At 34.9% G+C, this 17823-nt stretch overlaps 1 protein-coding gene across 1 annotated transcript; it reads right to left on the bottom strand.

Annotated features, from left to right (window-relative positions):
• Positions 1-1515: 1515 nt before the first annotated feature.
• Positions 1516-10260, bottom strand: HIRA (histone chaperone HIRA-like protein). Its single transcript, XM_079054800.1, has 10 exons — positions 9903-10260; positions 9075-9356; positions 8740-8991; positions 7453-7850; positions 5526-6507; positions 4567-4765; positions 3402-3642; positions 3186-3308; positions 2142-2247; positions 1516-2046 (listed from the first exon to the last, which is right to left on the bottom strand). Exons 1-10 carry the CDS (start codon positions 10008-10010, stop codon positions 1663-1665), a joined length of 3075 nt encoding a protein of 1024 aa, XP_078910926.1. The 5' UTR covers positions 10011-10260; the 3' UTR covers positions 1516-1662.
• Positions 10261-17823: the final 7563 nt, after the last annotated feature.

Genomic DNA, 17823 nt, shown 5'->3' with positions numbered 1-17823 from the left:
TCTATGTATTCACATTAAGGCAACATACTTTGAATAACAAAATACCTAATATTTATCCGTGTAATTTCGAAAATCATAAACTAGAGATACATACCTCAAACTTGTTGTAGCAAACAAGTTACTTCAATCCTTCCTTTGAAGAGCTTGGAAAGCTAGCACCAAAAGGATGATGTCTCTAATGGCTCACACCCAAATCCTAGAATCAGAAGACACTTGAGAAGAGGGAAAAGAGGTATAAATTTCATTCATAAGCTTCTAAAAAATAGTAGTCACAAAAACTGATGCCCAAGGGGTTCTATTTATAGTTTAGATAACTACAGGACAAAGCAAAGTTTGAATAATTAAATAATAGATTTAATTCCATTTCAAATCATTTCCTTATTATCATCTAGGAGACTTCTAGAAACCCTAGAAAGGCTCCCAAAATCGTCCACCCTTGGATGGTTCTAGAATTGTCTCTTTTGTTCAACTATTGAACAATTACAATTCACCATTTGCACCTTTAATTAATTCTAATCTCGAATTAATTCTGATTAATAATTAACTAATTACAATTGATGTCCTATTAATTTATTAACCATATAATAACAAAACAATTATTATAACAACTGATCTCATATTAATTTATTAATCACATAATAAATTAATAAATCAACTATCTCTTTCTAATTAATATATTAATCATATAATATATTAACAAATCATTTCTTCATAATTTCCAATTAGTTTATTAATCATATAATAATCTAATAAATCATCCTCTCTCTATAAATGTCATTCTAATCAAGTTCTAGTTATGAAGGCAACCTAAAAAGGACTTTGTTTCTAATTACAAGAATATATCAATTTAGTTACTAGCTTAGACACCTTAATCCAACAGGGTCTGGTATCTCTCGTTCATAGTAACCACTACAAATATTATCTTTAGGTAGTCCCCTCTTAGACGGACACTGCCTATACAGATGACCGACAGCAAGCAACCTATGAATGCTAGGAGCTGTATTTTTTTGGGAACACAAAACAATTAGTTTATGTGTAAAAACTTTATCAGTTTTAAAGAAACAATAAAAATATGGAAAAAAAAGTATACCACACATTCAATAGCCACAAAACAGACTTGGAAACGATCTATCACATCAGTTTTGATGTTCGTGTAAATATACGGGTTGATTCGCCTAAAGTTGTGTAGGTAAACAGACAGTTTGGTAAAGCTTTCTTTGTGTTCACTCTCTGAGAAATTCATTTTGAAGCAGTTATAAGAGATAATTACGAATGATCCGAAGTAAACATCTAAGGACATGCGGTAACATTTGTATACAAGGGAGGAAAATTGATTTTTTTTAATCCGGAATAACTGTTCGGAACGTGTGTCCGTGACTCCGTATCACCACTACAAAGTATGAACCTGACAGTCGTACATAGAATGGTCTAATCCAAAATATCACTTAACCCACAAAATCTCAATGTCTTTTAACAAAAATATGGTTTTACCATGATCATTCTTGAAAGGAGACATACAAGAACAATGGAGTGACTAATATAAATCCATATAATAATGTTTGAGAAACACAGCCTATAAAATTTTTGAAACAAAATTAAAAAAAAAGTTACAAAGATCATAAACAATGTGACTACTACAAACTAAATCAAACACATCAGAATTCAAGATGCCATTTCATCAGCCACCGGAATCGGAATCAAGACTGCATCGGATTTGTCAATTCCAGGTGGGTCCACATCCATTTGATCAGAAGTAGCTGGATTGTTGTTGTTCCCTGGTTGTTCTTCATCCATGGGTTGTGAGCCTGAATCTTGAGCCACTTGATTTGTCATTGGTGGTTCAGTGGCGGTTTGATCTGGTAATGGTGGTGGTGAGTTTGTGTTTCCGGTGGTGGTGGTGGTGGGAGGTTGAAGATTTGTGGTGGTGGTGGTGGTTTTGTATTCAGATAGAAGATCCATGAACTCGTTAAGCAACCTTTGAACTTTTCGGTTTGATGCCATTGCTGGAAGAATATCTTCTCTGAGAAGTTTATGCTTCTTCATTCCCTATAAAATATATACAAATTAAGTTTTTAAATAATCTATAAAAAAAATTTGTGTAATTAGTATATAAAATCAAAAAGGAGACAAAAAAAACCAACAAGAACACAAGGATCCCATGATGAATTTGTTGCAGATTCTGCCATTCCTGTTGGAGGTCCAAGAAAATTCTCACACACTTCACGTAGTCGTGACTCATCAGCTTCTCTAATAAAGTCAAAAAATTAAAAACATTTAAAAAATGAAAAATATTTAAAATTGTTCAACAGATGTCGCTCATACACATGTCATATTCTTTAACAAAAGTTACTTTGTTATAAATACAGAAAAACTCGTAACTTATTCTCTCTACAAATAAAGACCATGGCAAATAATAAGAGTTTAGTTTGTTTTATAATGAAATAATCTTTTTAATATATTTTATAACTTTAAAATGATAAAAGTTATAAATAAGAACATTTTGGGTGATTACATACTTCGTCAAAGTGCTTTACTCAAATCCGCAAGTTGGGTCCCATTTTTGAAATCTTTCCAAAGTCAGTCCCTAAGTTTGCGTTTCGTTGCAAATTAGTCCCTCTAACAACGAAATGCAAGTCTTATTATAATTGGAAGAAACTAGTGATTATACTTAAAATTCACACGGACCAAATCCGCAACAAAATGCAAACTAATGACAACTTTCGGAAGATTTTACAATTTTTTACCAAAATTGCGATTTTGAGTAAATCATAGGGACCAAATTAGTAATTTACTCTTAACATTTTTAATAAAAGATTGGGTTGGGTTGGGTTACTAATAAACTAAAAAAAATAAAATAGTTGGGTTCTGTATGTGAAAGATAATTTTTTTTAGTCCTTGAGTTTGTTCAAAATTTTCAATTTTGTTCCCACATAATTTCCACTTGCAATTTTAGGTGCCTATTTTCAATTATTGTAACAATTTTGGTCCCTACAGGCACAAAAACTGCAAGAAGAAACTATTGAAAACACATTTTTTGAACAAAATCGTTAAAACAACTGAAAATAAAAACCAAAAATGCAAGAGGAAACTATTTGGGACCAAAATTGAAATTTTTGAACAAACTTAAGGACTAAAAATGTAACTTCCTCCATAATCCAAATAACAAGAAAAGATGAGAAAAGAACCTAGCAAGAAAACGTATATACGAAAGGAGACACTGTCGATACTCATTTGGAGACTTTAAGGATAACGCAGCCGCCAACTGAGATTCCAAGTGAGCGCGTGTCTGCACCCCATCATCAGTCACTCTGCAAAGCCAAATGACGTAAATACCCCCGAATAGGAATAGAGACCAAATATGTAAATTATGAAATTTCAAGGGATTGAATTTGAATTTGAACCTGCTCCAGCCAGGCTTTCTGGCTAAAAACTTTCTGACATCGACTTGCAAAGCTGCCAATTCACCGTTTTGGGGAAACCCTAAATTGAATGAACTTGCAAAATTGGAAGCAGGGAAGCAATCGTCCGCAACACGTAGCCAACACATGAGGTTCATGTCGAACATGAACGCGTGGCGCGTTGCTAGAGTGACAAGTGGCGATCCGGATTTTGACAGCTTTGCGGATATCACTTTAACTGTGCCTGAAAAAAAAAATTAAAAAAATGCATAATTTATAAGGTTAGAGACGAGAAAATCTTATAAGGGTCTGTTTGGTATGATGGAATGGAATCACAGAGGAATGGAATGAACAAAGTAATGGAATGGAATCGGAAACATGTTGATAAATAAAGAAAAAATACATTAGTAGAAAAAATTAAGCTTTAATCAAATAATTATGTATCACTAATTACATATGTTGTCAACATATTTTCTGTTATTTGAAATAGGGAAATCTCTGATAAAGTCTCAATATTTTGGGTCAGTTTACGGTTTAATCCCAACATTTTAATTTTTTGAAAACAAAAAAAAAGTCCCGGTTATTTAGTTTATACGATAATTATGTCATTTTCTGTTGAAAAAAAATAAGGATTGTTTTGTTAATTTGGGCAAAATATAAAATAATCGGGGCTTTTTTGTTCATGAAATAAGAGTTGGGATTAAACTGTAAACTGGTCCAAAATATTGGGACTTTATCGGAGATTTCCCTTTGAAATATATACTCTATGTATTTCAATTAGTTGAAAAAAAAATTATTAATCACATAAGAAAAAAATGTTTCACAAAAATAAAAAATCCCATACCATTAAATTTTAGAATAGAATTATAAATAGGGTATGTTTCGGAAACTACAATAAATAATTTAATTGAAGCTTTGAAACTTTTTGCGACATTATTATAATATTATTAGTATAAATTATATAAATAGAAGTAATTTATAACTATAGTATAAAAGAAATGAAAAACTTTTAAAAAAAAATACGGAATGCTCCATTCCATTCCGATGTGGCAAACAAACATGAATTTTTTTCGTTTTCATTCCACCATAATGGTGGATTCCATTCCCACTTTGATTATTGCATACCGAACACTATGTAAATTTTTCATGTTTGACTTTAAATGTTTACCCGTTGACTTTGGGTCAGAAGCCATAAGAGAGGTCAATGAATCATGAAGGATACATTTTCGATTAAAAAGATCCCACACATATAATGCCCCTTTTCTTGTAACAAGCAACAACTTCCAAGATTCATCACAATCAATGAACACAGGTGTGGACCCCATCATCATAGTTGGCATAGATCTTCTCCCACATTTTGTGTAAACCTTTTCAAGATTTTTAACATTAAACACAACAACTACTAATCATACAAAAATAAAAACACTTTTTCAATTTAACCATCATTTTTTCCACCTAAATCACAAATTTTCAATTTGTGAACATTATTCTTTCACCATATAAAAGATGATGTTGCATTTTTTTCAATTTTTTTCAAATTGACCAATTTGACCTCGGATCAAGAATTCAAGATCTTAGGTCAAAAGGGTTAAAATTTAGAAAAATTTGGAGCTTCTATGGTTTTTAATTGGAAAAAATAGAAGTATTAGTGGTTAAACCGCAAAACCACCCAAAATATAGTGCCTTTTATGTAATTTACTCATGAAAAATATTAAAAATATAAACCTTTTCAAGATTTTAACATTAAACATACTAATCATACAAAAATAAAAACACTTTTACAATTAAACATACTAACCATTATTTTTTCCACCTAATCATAATTTTTCAAGTTGTGACCATTATTCTTTCACCATAAAAAAGATGATGTTGCACTTTTTTCAAATTTTTTCAAATTGACCAATTTGACCTCGGATCAAGATCCCAAGTTCAAAATGGCTAATTTAGAAAAAGTTTGAAACTTTTATAGCTTAATTGGAAAAAAAAAAAAAAAAAAAAAAAAAAAAAAAAAAAGTATTAGTGGTTAAACCACAAAACCACCCAAAATATAGTGGTTTTTATGTAATTTGCTCAAGAAAAATATTCAAAATATATTTTGTTAATGAAATAATTATTAAAAAAACTAACCTGAAGAGAACCATCTTCACAACCAACAGCCCAAAAATTTGCATTTCCCGCCAAAACCATGGCATTCCCAGAAATACGATCTGACCAAATCATTTGACCATTTTTCGTGCAAGAAATTTCTGTTTCTTTCATAGTAAATGACGTTCCTACCCCTACAAGGTCATTTGGTGCATGTTCTTTAGGTCGAGCTTCCAAACAAACATGTGGTGAGTCACCTCCCTCTTTACTAAACACCCTTATTGAAATACCTTTCAAAGATCCCAACTTTTTCACACCTCCAATTTGTTCAACACTAATATTCCCATCTTTATCATTTAAAGGTGACACCTTTTCAATCACAAGACTCTCACTAACAGTAGCACGTGCAGCCACACCAGATCGCTCCCTCACATCAACGGGTCCCACTCCCACCATTGCTCTTTTACTAGGAGGCCCCTCATGAAACCCTGAGTCATGTACAATTACACCATTATTTTCGGTTGACTTTGTGGAAAAGTCAACCGTTTGAGGGATGTTTTCTGGGACTCTAACAGCTTCCGGAATGATCCGTTTCCTTCCATCGGGTCGCCTGTATTCTCTTTGCTTCACTGGACTTGAAACTCGGGGAGAAGGTTTAATGGTGGATGAAGAAATATTGATATTGATGTTGTTGGTGTTTGTGGTTGTGTTGGTGTTGTTATCAAGTTCATGTAAAGATTCGGATGCTTTTGATGGAATTATTGAAGAAGATGATGATTTGATGGTGGAGGTGTTGTGGTTTGTGGTGGCTCCGGTGACCTTTTTGGAGGCGGCTTCGAGGAGTAATTGGGCGGGAGATTCTGCTAAATTTGATTGGCGGATGATGACATCACCATATCGGCTTTTTTTCAATTCTTCTAATTCGATTTCGGTCAACCTATGACCGAGTTCTTTCACCTCAAAGTGAAAAGTGGCAACTGTTCCATCTAAAGAACATGCAAATAGGGAATATCCATCTGGGCTCCTGAAAAAAGAAATGAAAAAAAAGATTTATGGGTTTGTTTGATATGATGGAATGGAATGAACAAGGGAATGGAATGGAATGGATCATTGAATTGGATTGGATTAAACGTGTTTGTTATGTATGAAGAAAAGTGAATGATGTTAGATTGATGTATAAGGAAAAGAATGTTTTCTTTTACAAAAATAAACGGTGTTGGAGAGATAAAATATTAATATCATGAAACCTTGAAATAGAATTATAATAAAAAATAATTTTGGTTATTTGAAAACAAACAATCTCATAAAAGACCTTGTATTTTGTGTTTTTTTTCCGGATTAAGCCTCAACTTTATTGTTAGCCTGAAAAAGACCTTGTATTTTTTCATTTTTTACGAAAAACCCCTCGACTTTGTTTTTTTTTTCGAAAAAAAAAAACCTCAACCTTCTAAATGCTTTCAAATAAACCCTCAACTTTTTTAGTTTTTCTCGAAAAATCCCTCGCATTTTACAATTTTTTGTAAAAAATGACTAAAAGGGCCAGATCGGAAAAAATGAAACATTTCAAGGTCCTTTTCAGGCAAAAAATAAATTTGAGGTTTAATCCGGAAAAAACACAAAATATAAGGTCTTTTATGAAATTAACCCCCAAAAAAAAAACTAATTTAGTTGGAATTTGGAAATCTTTTCAAGAACTCTAGTGTTATTGAAGATTATATAAACAAAAGTAACTTGTGATTTTAATGTATTATTCCATTCCACCATGGAATAAGAAAAAAATAAATAAAATAAAAAAACAACCCTCCCTCATGGAAGGAAAAACATCTAAGGAGAAGGAGGAGGAATCACATTCTATGGGAATGCTTGATTCCATTCTTTCTTTGATTACTGCATACCAAACACTACCTAAACTAAAACAAAAGAAAAACATAAACTTGTGTTTAATTTTTGAGTAAATAATGTGATTTACCAAGATAAATCCACAACACTTTGAGAAAAGAAGTGTTTGGCAACGAATAAAGGGCGAGCACTTGCAGTAGTCCACACAGTAATGGTTCGATCTTGACTTCCTATTGCAATAACATTATACGGTTGTGATTCTTTTCCATTATTTTTTGAAAAACCATTAGCCCATCCACCCGAAGTAGCTTTTCCTTCAAGGGTATTTGTTGGATTTCTTTTAAACATAGAGTGATTAAACTTCACCACAATAATAGGGGCGTTGTGTCCTAAAAAGTCAAAGGTTGCAGTCCACTCTCCCCTCTCTAGAACAGGTGCCGAATGCCTTGGTTTTTGAAAACCGTGTGTTGTTGTTATGAAATGACCACAAGGAGACCACCCTAGTCGCCTGAAGAAAGTGGATCCAAGCTGCCAAAAGAAAGTAAACAGACAATAAAGCATAAAGCAGGTAAACAGACAATAAAGCATAAAGCAGGTAAACAGACACAATAAAGCAGAAAGCAGGTAAACAGGACAATAAAGCATAAAGCAGGTAAACAGATACAATAAAGCATAAAGCAGGTAAACAAACAATAAAGCATAAAGCAGGTAAACAGATACAATAAAGCATAAAGCAGGTAAACAGATACAATAAAACATAAAGCAGGTAAACAGACAATAAAGCATAAAGCAGGTAAACCGTAAACAGGCAATAAAGCACAAAGCAAGTAAACAGGCAATAAAGCATAAAGCACGTAAACAGACAATAAAACAATAAAGCATAAAGCAGGTAAACAGGCAATAAGGGAATAAAGCATAAAGCAGGAACTAACAATAAAGGCATCCACAATGCATACTCCATAGAGTTCAATGGATTGTCACACCACCATTTTATATTCCATGCAACTCTATTAATTTTTTTTCCTACAATGCATTAACCTCTACAAAGTTCAATGGAACATATTTAAATATTTATTTAAGAATCATAAAACTTTCCTTTTCCCATTGAAGGGTTCACTGGCCATTGAATGCCAATGTGGCATCTCACAATGGTAGAGTTTCATCCATTGAATGACAACTAGGCTTGCCACCTCACCTCATTCAACTCTCTAATTGAACTCTACATTGTGGATGCTCTAAGTCTAAAAGAGAAAAGGGGAACAAAAAGGAGATAGCAAATAGGGAAAAACATTATGCAAGTAAATGTTGTACAAAAGGCACAATCATATAAGAAAGAAACTAGGACCTAATGATCTATACTAAGGGAAAGTGGGAAACAATCTCATTTATTTGAATTTTGAAAATTTGAAATACATACTGATTTTGACCAATGTCCATCTGTTCTATGTGCAAGACTCCAATCAGATGTTCGCCAAATAATTACAGTTTTGTCATCCGATTGACTTGCTATAAATGAGCCAATGGGATCCCAAGTTACCCCTTTAACAAGACTAGAGTGACCCCTTAAAACAGCAGTGCAAATCCCATTGGTCACATCCCATATATGAATAGTGTTATCCAAACTCCCACTGGCTAAAGTTGAATCATCTGGTGACCAATTTAGATCCACCTACTCTAAGCACAATAAAGAAAACCTCCATTGTTAGAAAAATGTTAACAGCTCAATTTAAGATGATACAATTAGTTAATTACCACATCTGCAGTATGTCCTCTTAAAGTGGAGGCGATTTTCCAGTTTTCAACATCAGGTGCCTCACCACTACCAAATTCAGTGGTTCCAGAACCAGGTTTTCTTTCATGTATTTGAATCACTTGATCATCTGAACCTGATGCAATGTATCTTCCATGTTTGGCCCATCTAACACAATTCACAGATCCAAAATGATCACGAAGTGTAGCAAGAAGTTCTAACTTTGATTTATCTGGATCCAAGTGCAGGATTTTGGCAACGTATTTCATGTTCCAAATCCTTACCTACATGATGATTGATGAAGAAAGGTCATGGCCATGCATATAAGTGGCATAGAGAGTGATGAGAATCTTCCTAACACAACCACATGATATGTAAATTCATCCTACGATTTCATTAGAATTATGATTGAAATCCACAAAGACCAGAGTAATTGGCAAATTCTTCCACTAGAACTATATTCAGGCACAAATTAGGATATTCATATGTAAAGACATCTTATAGCATTATATCCTATAATTATCCCATGTACTTGGTTCTCTATGGACATATAGAGCAAAAGATGTATGCCTTCAAGTGTTTTTCATTGATTTAGGGATCAGAAGTTTCGAAATTTATCATGTAATTGAAGACAAGCATGTGAGTAAGAGTGGAACTGATATAACTTATGTTAACAACGTGAAATAATGTTACTATAGGTCAATCAACTCTTACAACTTCATACAATTGTGATTTCTCTTCGAACCCTAGCAAACATAAAAAAAATACGATCTTTTTTATAGAGTAACAGTAAGAAAACAAGAAATTGAAAGCGCATTTGTTACTGATACCTTGTGATCGCCACCGCCGGTGGCAAATCTAAGCCCTCCAGGCTGTATATCAATTGAGAAGATTTGCATGCCTTCATGTTTAACCCAATTTGGTTTTTCTGCAATCATCTTCAGATATATGTTGATCTTCAAGCGAAACCGAAATGAGCTTGATTAACAAAGGAAAACAGAATCATAATACGATATCTCTACAAAAATTCCATCAAGAAGAAAAGCCCAGAAAGAACCCTTGTCAGAATTGGAAAATTAGAGAAAATGGAATAAACCCCTTTTTCGAAATTTTGGTGCCCTTTTTCCTTGACAAAAACCCTAGAGTTTTGGGTGTTTGCGAGCTTTATGTTCTTTAAACGGTCATAAGCCGATGGTACGCGATGAGTCGATGAGGACTCTACTAGTGTCGCAATTATACACGATGAATTTCAAATCCCTCTACTTTTCATTGATCTACATATTTCATCCCTCAAAAGAAAAAATGTTTGCATTTTTTAATCTTTGAAATTTTGTTCGTAGTTTGAATTTTTTTTTTTTTTAATTACAAAGCACATGTATTTAAAGTTAAGCTAATTTAATTATCATCATACAACGAGTGAGATGGCAAATGGGCAACTAGCTGCGCCGCTAAGCTTTTTTGTATGGTAAAGCTAATTCTTTTAAAAACTACATCCATAGATCTAGGGGATATAACATTGTTGTGCATAATCCGGTGTACTCTATTAAGAAGCTTCACCGCATCCGGCGTGAGGAAACCAAACGTATCAAATGCAAATGGTATGAACACGTGTTGATTTTCCATGTACGATTTCTCATGTTTGGTGACTTTGCATGTAGCAACTTTTAAAGCAGCTTGTCCCGCCGTGAAACCCCCAACACACATGTGTGTTTCCCTTCGACCCATCCAAAAATCAAAATGCCAGCCGGTCTAAAGGTTGACCTTCCTTTTGTCGGGTCAGTCAAGAAATTCACAGGTGCCTCTTTCTTGGCGAAAATTTCGGCACGCTTAAATATGTCAAACAAAATATCCCTAACCATATATTGCTTGTATTTGAACCTCGGGAGTTCTTTACAATGAACTGCATGCTCTCCAAAAGATTCCAAACATGCCTTGTGACACACCGGACATATCTCGTCGGTTGGGAATATTGGAATCATGAGTCGATATTTGAGGATAGTACGATACTCCACACGAGACATATGTTGGCCAAGCCCATTTATGGGGGTAGCTAGAAGAAATCTTGAGCATGTGGTACACGTAAGCACTAGAAAACCGCTTTCTGTCGAGCCGTCATGTCGAGATGCACTTCCATATCTTGGACAATTTTACGAAAAAGGGCACTCGCCAGTGTATTCTGGGATTTAGGGGGTGGTGTCTTTAGTAGTAAAACTTCTAAGGTCAATATGCGGAAGCTTGTTTTGAAGAGAAGCCAAGGCACAATCATAATCAGAATCCATACCATATATGCCACTATCCCGTAAGATGTGGTCTTGCAATACCCAAGATTGGGCCCTTAAGGCAACAAAAGCATATGAGGTAGCCTCTACTGTCGGGTATAAACCTAAACCACCAAACCTGATGGGTTAGGAAGCAATCCCCCACTATATGTCACCAAAGAAATGGCCACCACAAACCAGAATGTCCTCAATCGCCCCGTGCAACCCATTGTCAAAGAATATTGTCGCCTCCTCTATGTGAACGGGTTGGCATGCCTCAGCCCAAAGAAAAGCTTAGCAATACCTATACAAGACTAAAGCAGAAGGAGCTCACCCTGGGGGTTAGAAAATTGTGGAAGAATGCGCATCAAATTCACAACCTTTTCGGCTCTCTTTATGGCTAAGCTGCTAATGAAACTAGCATCTCTACTAACAGGTCCCCCAAGAAGTTTCACCCCAAAAGGTGGCATCCCGATGTCAGGTGGGAATAGCCCTTCACGTAGCTTCCTAACATCACACGAAGGCCAAAAGATCTCGGTTTTCTTGATATTCAGCTGAAGGCCCAATTTTGGGCCACTCACCGTAATGATATCCAACGTTTTGGCCACCTCCTCCGAATCTCCAATAAGTGTGTCATCATCAAGGTACCATGCATGGAAAAGAAGCTTTCAATTGTCTCTAATATTATGCAAGAGCGGGTGCAACACAAGGGCAAAGAGAAGTGGTCCCAAGGGTCTCCTTGTTGAACCCCAATAATGGACCAAATATGTGTGTTACCTATATAAAGACACATCAATCTGACCTCATGAAGTAATGTGGATATGTCGACAAGGTTAAAGGCATTAGAGAAGTCCACGGTAAGCATGGAAAGAGATCCATCATCGTAGCGCTCACTCAACACCCTATTGGCGCTATGTAATACGGCCTTAGCACCACCCGACAACCCAAACCCGAAGTGAAAATCATTGAGATACTTGGTCATTTCTTTACCAACGCCTTTCATAGCCAACTTAGAAACCAAACGGCTCCATATAGTGCCTACCACAATAGGTCGTATTCCCTTGTCAGGTTTTAAGAGCGGCGTGAGAGGAGCAGAGGCAACAAATTCTGCCAAACTCGAAGGCATTTTCCCCCTAGCCATAGATTAACCTCAGATGTAATAGAACGTAGGAGTCTTTAGCTATAGCTAAACCTGTTGGATTAGGTGTCTAAGCCCATAACTATAATTGGGATGTACTTGACCCGATAGTAGCATGGTCCTTTTGGGTTGCCTTCACACTGGTGACTAGACAGGATGACTGTTGAGGAGAGAGGCTGATTTATTGTTAAGAATAATAAATTGGGGTATAAATATGATTTATTAATATATTATATGAATAATATATTAATTTGGAATCATATTATTTATTAGTATTTAATCAGAAATTAATTTGGAATTAATTTTGGGATTAAAGGAACTGATTAAAAGTGCAGGGGTTGTTTTGTAATTATTTGATAGTTGAGACTTTGGGCCAATGGATCATCTTGTTAGGCAAGGGCCGAAAATCCTAGAAGGCTCTAGGAGTTTCCGTCCAAGGCTAAAGGATAGGAGGTCCATGGACTTGCTTAGACCCTAAGCTAAGGGATTAGGGTTTCCACCCTGAAACCCTAGTTGGCCTCAAGTATAAATAGACCCCCTAAGGCACTAGAATTCGACACACCTTGGAGAAACCCTAGTAGAGCCAAATTTTGGAGCTTTTTACCCTCCCTCCTCTCTCTTATATTCATCCTATCACTCAAGTGTGTTTGTGAGCCATTAGAGGTACTACACTTGTGGTACTTGATCTCAAGAGCTAAGGAAATTCAAGGAACTAGTTTGTCACACCCCCAAACTGGAACGGCGGAAACGTTCGGGGGTGGAGGACATCATGTATAGTATCACAACAATTGAATCATAGTAATCAAAGTAACAACAACCATTGTATTGATAATATAGTATTTACATTGTATTTGAATCACATATGATTGACTCCAAAAGTAAATAGCAATACGAGACTTGAAACTACTATGCTCCGTCATCTGGAACTCTGTACGTGTACCTGTCTACTAGTGACCTGAGAATACAAGTGGTTTTGAAAGAGTGAACATTAAAGTTGGTGAGTTCATAAGCATTTGTATTTGGAAAGTATGTTCTTTGTTCCTTGAAAACCTTAGTTTGTTCTTCCAGAAAATCCTATATTTTCTGTTGTAATGAAATGTATGTTCTACTGATTCGTACTTATAAAAATGATGTATTACTATTGTGTATGTATGCAACTCTATTTGTATGTATTCCCCTAGTTAGAAGCTCTTTCGGAAAAGTATGTTTTGTACTAAAAAGTAGTAAATTGTACTTGTATTTAGTGATCTTGGTTGTACTTGTACTTAAATTGTAAATTATATCAGTGTACTTGGTGCTAGAAAATAGTGAATTTCAGTAGTGCCAATAGTAGTGTTTATACCGTAGTAGTGTCTGTAGTATCCATAGCGTCTGTAATAGTGCCTGGAATCCACCAGATGTAGTGTAAAGTAGTGTACTGTAGTGTCTGTAATAGTGCATGAAATCCACCAGAAGTAGTGTATTGTAGTTTGATTAATTATCAAAAACATTTGTATGAATGATTTCCCAAAATGTAAGTGTATTGTACTAGGAAAGCAGTGTAGAGAAGATCTAATCTTAAAATAAAATCTTTGAAGTAGTGTTAATCCCGTAAACCTTGTTTATACTATTGTGAGTTTCATTAACCATGCTAATATGACCTAGTGGCCTCTACGACGTTCTTCAGTCGTCGGTATTTTATGACATTTGTCACCCCCATGCATGTCTGCCTAACTGTAGCTAGCAGTTTGGATGTGGGATTGTCAGTCTCGTATAGATCTATACACAAACCTCACGCTCTCCATCCAGAAGACTTTGGTTATAATTTATAGGACTTGAACTTGTACCCTGGTGGGTACTCTAAGTAGTGTCTCACAACCCTGTAGTAACTAGTTTACGTGTAATTTTATAGTGTTCTCTTGTAATTGAAACTATATGTATTACTTTGTAGTGTAAAATAATTATACTTAAATAATTATTTTAGTAGTGTATCCTTGTAGTAGTGAAATAGAGTAGTGTTTGCCAAACTATACCTAGTATAGTTTTGATTTTACGTCCTTGTTTCGTGTATTGTACTTAGTAAAATATTGTAATGAATCCCAACTATACCGACTATAGTGTAAATGTATGTTTCGTAGTGAAATAAAAACATTTGCAATTTAATTGTATAAGTAATCCCCCTTATGCTCGACATATTACAAAAGGGTTAAAATATATAAAATATTTTTAGGAAGTGTAGCGAAGGCTCATTTTGAAACAATTGCAAAGGTTTTTAAAATATTTAAAAATATTTGTATAAACACAATAGTCCTTGTGTTTTACTTGTATTCCCCCTAAAATATTAAAAACGTTTAAAATGTAGGGGTATGAACTCACCTTGTATGTGCGTTTGAGTTTGGGATAGCGAAGTGGTAGAAGCGATCCTCGGGCTAGCGTATATACGAAATAACGTTATCCTAAAATAATTATTTACGACGTCGTATTCAAATTAATAAGAAACTAATTTAAATATTGTATTAAATAACTAATTAATTATACAAGGAGACTTCCAATTAAATAGGAATTATTTGGAATTGTTGAAATGGGTTTACGGTTGAGAAATGGGGTTTTCGGATGAGGGTTATGGTGTTTACGGTTGAGGCTTGGTGTTCTTGAGAGGATTATGAGGATTTGAAGATCCCTTGAAGATTTGAAGATGGCTTGAATGTTCTTGAGGAATTGGTTGAAGATTTGAAGATTCTGGGTGAAAACTATGAAGTTTTGAAGGTTCACAGATGATAGTTGAGAGGATTTTGAGGAGTGTTTACGAATGAAAATGAGTGAAATGAAAGTGTTTACGCCTAAAACACTTATATATAATTGGGGTTTACGGCCTTAAAGGGCTTTGGCATTGGGTTTTCGATTCACTAATGGGCTTCCTATTGAGTTTTCGCCCCTAAAGTCAACAAGGAAAAGGTGTTTTTGGATTTGGGTCAAAGGGAAATGTGTTTTCGGATCTTGGCAAACGAAAACACAATTTTGGAATTAAATCCAAACCGTAAACCATACATGCATCGAATACTTGGGGCGTAAACTCCTTTAATGCATTGATTTATTGGTGAAAACTCATTTAATGGGGTTATTTATGTTTTAAACCCTTAGTCTTTCAACCTATTTTCATTTATAACACCCTAATTTAGCTTAAGATTTCAATTCATACCTCTTTGTTAACTTTTTAAAGAAGCCCTAAGGCTATACATGATAAAATGCAACAAGGATTACATTGTGGTTTCGCTTGTACTAGGTTAGGGTTTACGCTTTGCTGAGTCAAAAATTTCGAGTTGTGACATAGTTGTTATTACTTTATAGCAACAAAAGGTATGTATTCTATTCTTGTTTGTGAATTTCGAAAATAATAGATGCATGCTAGGTTTCTTTTTGTGTTCATAAATTTGTATGTCTAATAGTGAAAACATAGATCCAATTAGGGTTGCATGCAAACATAGGATTGTTTGTATAAAACCCATCAGTGGTATTAGAGCCTTTGGTTTTTGTTTTCAATTGGATTTGATACAAGAGTATGAACTTGACAAATTAGGGTTTATGGCTAATAAACCCTAGGGCTTGAATTTTCGAAATTAGGGTTCCAAAACCCTAGTTTTCGAATTTTGCTAGGGTTTCTTAAACCCTTTCCATTGACATCAAAATTTCGAAATTAGGGTTGTCTAACCCTAGGGTTTTCGAAAATGCCTTATCCCCCAAGATAAGATTCCAAGATTTTAGGATTAGGATAATGTCATCTTTTGTAATTATCCCTTTAATTGTTTAAATAGATAATTAAAGATCCTTGAATTATCTCATCCCAAATTTTCGAATTTTAGGGGATAAAGGGATTAGGTTAAATTAATTGTTTAATTTAATGGATAATCCTCCAAGATTTAATAATTTAAATTATTTGTTTAATTTTGGATAATTATTAAGTCAAAGTTTCAATATTTAAGATTTTAAAATTAAAAGGTATTAATTTTCGAAAATTTTGAATTTGATTAAAACCCTAGTATTTCAAAATGTTTAAAATACACCCTTATACTATTATAATAATATTAGATTAATTATTATATATGTGTATAAGATCAAGCTAGTCTTACCGTTAGTAGGCCTCATTTACGAAGCCGATCTATAAGGGGGTATAAGGTTGCTGCCTATAAAATGACAGTTTAATGGGTGTCCACTCTTACCCACCGCTTCCTTGATTGGTGGAGGGTCGTTAGCCGAACGGGTAGGATAGAGCAACTAATTCCTCATTAAAAGTATAATGGCTAATAAAGTAACTAAATGTTTTTTTTATAAAATTCCCAATCTTAGTTACTTTAGGAAAAAATGTGAAAATGATGTTATTCCATGAAATTACACTTTATACCCTTGTCAAGACGTTAGTGGAGCGTGTGTGGTTAACCGGCACACTAATTTGGGTCTAGCAAAGGTGGCAAAGGGTGACTCGATGTTTGTCATAGATCAATGGAGCGTGTGTCGCTAACCAACACATTGATTAGGTGACTGTAACATTGAGGGCACCAAGTACATTTACATGGTTATTCACACCTTGTTTGTGATCCTCAGTATCTCAGTCACAAACTTGAAGGGGCATATCGAGATTTAAACATGTCATTAAAAAGTTCAATGAATCTCAAAAGATCTAGGAGTTTTCAATACATTTAAAACTTAATTTCCTTTTCGTTTTTCATGGTGGAAATTAGTGAATCGTCATTCACTTACCTTCAAAGTATTTGCGATTTAGATTACGACATCCCTCTTCTAAATTGTGAATAATGTTGTTGGATCCTAGCCCTAATTTCTCATTTGGGTGTTTAATTGGGGATTTTTATCTAATCAAGCTTTGTCTCTTTTCTTTTTCAGATGTCTAACTCAAACAACAACAACGCTTATGGCTCGAACTCTTCGGGCTCATTCTCACTTTGAATTTGTGTGGGAGGGTAATTTTCGATGGGACCAATTTCAATGATTAGATCCACAACATTCGAATGGTTACCCGCTACGAGGACAAGGAGTATGTCCTCGACAAGGAGTTGAATGAAGTGAATGTCAACACTGCTACTCCCGAGGAGATCGCTGCCTTTGAGGCACATGAGCGCGATGATACCAAAGTCCATTGCATCATGCTCGCGACTATGACTGCCAAACTCCAAAAGTCCTACGAGGACTTATACCCCTATGAGATGCATCAGGATTTGCTGGACAGGTACCACCAAAGTGCCAGGCAGGAGAGGTATGAGATTATCACTTCGATGATCACTACTAAGATGAGGGACGGAGAGTCCGTCACGACCCATCTGTAGAAAATGCAGAGATATGTCGACCGCCTGCTGAAGTTAAATG

Source organism: Lactuca virosa, chromosome 6 (assembly GCF_052849685.1).
Source record: "Lactuca virosa cultivar CGN04683 chromosome 6, Lactuca_virosa_CGN04683_v6, whole genome shotgun sequence".
NCBI classification, from domain to species: domain Eukaryota; kingdom Viridiplantae; phylum Streptophyta; class Magnoliopsida; order Asterales; family Asteraceae; genus Lactuca; species Lactuca virosa.
This window is presented reverse-complemented; position numbering and strand designations above follow the sequence as displayed.